Source organism: Oratosquilla oratoria, chromosome 39, assembly GCF_046742065.1.
Source record: "Oratosquilla oratoria isolate Oo_2021 chromosome 39, ASM4674206v1, whole genome shotgun sequence".
NCBI classification, from domain to species: Eukaryota; Metazoa; Arthropoda; class Malacostraca; order Stomatopoda; family Squillidae; genus Oratosquilla; species Oratosquilla oratoria.
This window is the reverse complement of record NC_134815.1, coordinates 16,725,711-16,728,210: the sequence shown is the minus strand read 5'-3', so window position 1 is coordinate 16,728,210 and position 2,500 is coordinate 16,725,711. Positions and strand designations below refer to the sequence as shown.

General features: G+C 55.9%; 1 protein-coding gene across 2 annotated transcripts in view; it reads right to left on the bottom strand.

The window, feature by feature from the left end:
- Window positions 1-1,597, bottom strand: part of Rgk3 (Rad, Gem/Kir family member 3) — a 412,083-nt gene extending 410,486 nt beyond the window's left edge. For both annotated transcript variants that reach the window (XM_076176603.1, XM_076176604.1), the window contains exon 1: window positions 276-1,597. In XM_076176603.1, coding sequence (XP_076032718.1) covers window positions 276-1,104 — 829 coding nt within the window. In that variant the 5' untranslated portion in view covers window positions 1,105-1,597. The remainder of the gene's footprint in view (window positions 1-275) is intronic.
- Between the last annotated feature and the right edge of the window lie 903 nt (window positions 1,598-2,500).

Sequence of the window (2,500 nt, the reverse complement as noted above, 5' to 3'; positions counted from 1 at the left end):
GACCCAAAGATGAAGTGGTGTGTTAAAGCGGTTCCATAAGAAAATGTCCTTGTTCTTGGAAATGAGTTTTGAATCATCACTGAACATGAGGACCGGTTACCTGCTGTTCAGGCCGGACGTGGAACCGCTGTCCACAGAACGCCGAGATCGAGAGACCGTTTTTTAACAGTGCAGGTTGGTTTAGAAATGGCCACGGTAGGACCGGACCCTCTGAGGCCTAAAACAGCAAACACTCACGAGACATAAAAAAAAAAAAATAATAAAAAAAAAATTACCTTTCGTAGTGGTGAAGTTCCGAAGAAGGTATCCCTCAGAGTCAAGCCCTTCGGCGGAGCTGGAGGGTTTCACGTCGAGGTAGCTGGTTGTGCCCCCGGATCTGCGGGTGGAGCCCCCGCCAGAGGAGGTTGTGGCCGTCACTGTCTTTTTGACGGTAGATCTTCCCTTCTGCGGGAGACGCGTGCTGCGGGTGGGAGTCGGGGAGTGGTTGGGGGAGTGTCCTGTAGGAGGGCGCGGGCGGCGGGCTGACGCAGAGCGCATCAAATGTGGGGAATCTTCGGGAATGGAGAACTCTGTGTCGGTCCCCTCCGCCGTCAGCGTGAGGAGCTTCCCGCAGGAGGGGACCTTCTTCAGGAAAGGGTTGTACGAGTCTTCCGCGCCATCCGCTGCCGCCGCTGCCGCCGAAGACGCTGTCGTAGGGGTCTCTCCACCCTCACGCCCTCCGCTTAAAGCCGAGGTGGACCCCGTGGAGAGGTCATACCCTAACGTCGGCGACCCTCCCGCGGCCCTGCGTCTCACCCTCGGGGGCCGAGACCCCTGCACGCGGCACGACTGTGACCTCCTCGCCGCTTGCGCCGTCTTCAGGCGGGTCCTGGGGCTCTGCCTCGACATCCCGACGGAGCCCTGGGAGCCTCCGACGGCCTCCTGGTGCTGCTGCTGGAGGTGCGCGAGAGCGTAGGCATGGGCTCGAGTGGTACCGTCCATGTGCAGGTCCGAGGACGAGCGCGAGGCTTGGAGGCTGAAGGGGAGCTGCCCTGGCACGCAGAAGGACGCGCTCCGCCCTTTTTCGGCTGCCATCCTCGCAAGGTCCGCCTCCACGACAGTCATACTTGTATACACACACACACACGAACACTGACGGCGGGGCACGCGCGCGCGCGCGCACGTACACACACACACTCACTCACACCTCGCCTGTTTACACGAGATTTATTTTTTTTTAATATTTCCCCCCGTCCCCCCCCAAACGGCCGCTGTTTACAACTTCTGCACTGTTTATATACGTCACGGTCCTCCTCCTCCCTCCTTCCTCCTGCTGTAGGGCTTAGATCACGCTTCACCCCACACTCGCCGTGGAGGCGTTGCTGCTCACGCAAGGGTCGGCGGCGGCGGCCCTGGCCGAGTGCGAACCGAGGGTGAGGTAGGGGGGCTCCGCTCCTGGGGGAGGAGTTCCTCGCTCTCGTAACTAAGCTCTTCACCCACGCGCGGTACACGGCGATACAGAGATGCACGATGTCTCTCTCCAAGAACGACAACAACAGCGACCCTTCCTTGCAGGCCGCCAAGCCAATACTGCCGTCCTACTCTAGGGCCACGCTAATACTGCCGCTGCTACCGCCTTCTCCTCCTCCTCCTCCTCCTCCTCCTCCTCCTCCTCCTCCTCCTCTTTTCCTCCTCCTCCTCCTTCTTCACCTCCACCTACCCCTCCTCCCCTTCTTCCTCCTCCTCCTCCTCCTCCTCTTCCTCTTTTTCTTCATCTTCTGTCCCAATCTTTTCCTCTTTATTTTTTCTATTCCTTTTCCTCCTCCTTATTCTCCTCCTTCACTTCTTCTTCTCCATCCTCTTCCTCTTCCTTCTCCTCCTCCTCCTCTTCCACCTACCCCTCTTCTCCTTCCTCCTCCTCTTCTTCTTTTTCTTGTCTTCTGTCCCAGTCTCTTCCTCTTCATTTTTCTTTTCCTTTTCTTCCTCTTCATTCCCCTCCTTCACCTTTCTTCCTCACTCTCTTCCTCATCCTCCTTTTCCTCTTGCCTTTCTTCCTCTCTTTCTCCTCTTCCTCTTTTTCTTCTTTCTCCTCTCTTTCTTCATCCCTTTCTTCCCTTCTTCCTCCTCTTAACCCTTTCCCTTTTCCTCCCCTTCCTCTTTTAGCCTCTCTCTCTCCTCCTCCCCTTCGTTTTTTCCTTCTCCTCCTCCTAATTCTCCTCCTCTTCCTCTTCCTTTTCCTCCTCCTCTTCCTCTTCCCGCGTAGCCTACCTCATCCTCTTTCCCCTTAAAGCACCCATCATCTTCTCATGCTTTCCTCCTCCTCCTCCTCCTCCTCCTCCTCCTCCTCTTCCTTCCCCTCCACCCTTTCTTCTTTTCCTCACCAACTCTTCTTTCCTCTTCTTCTTCTTCTTCCTTCAACTCCTACTAAAAATGTTTTTTCTTTCTTCTTTTCCCTCTCCTCCTCCACCTCTTCCTCACTTTCCTCCTCCTCATATTCCTCCTTTTCCTCTCTTTCTCCTCC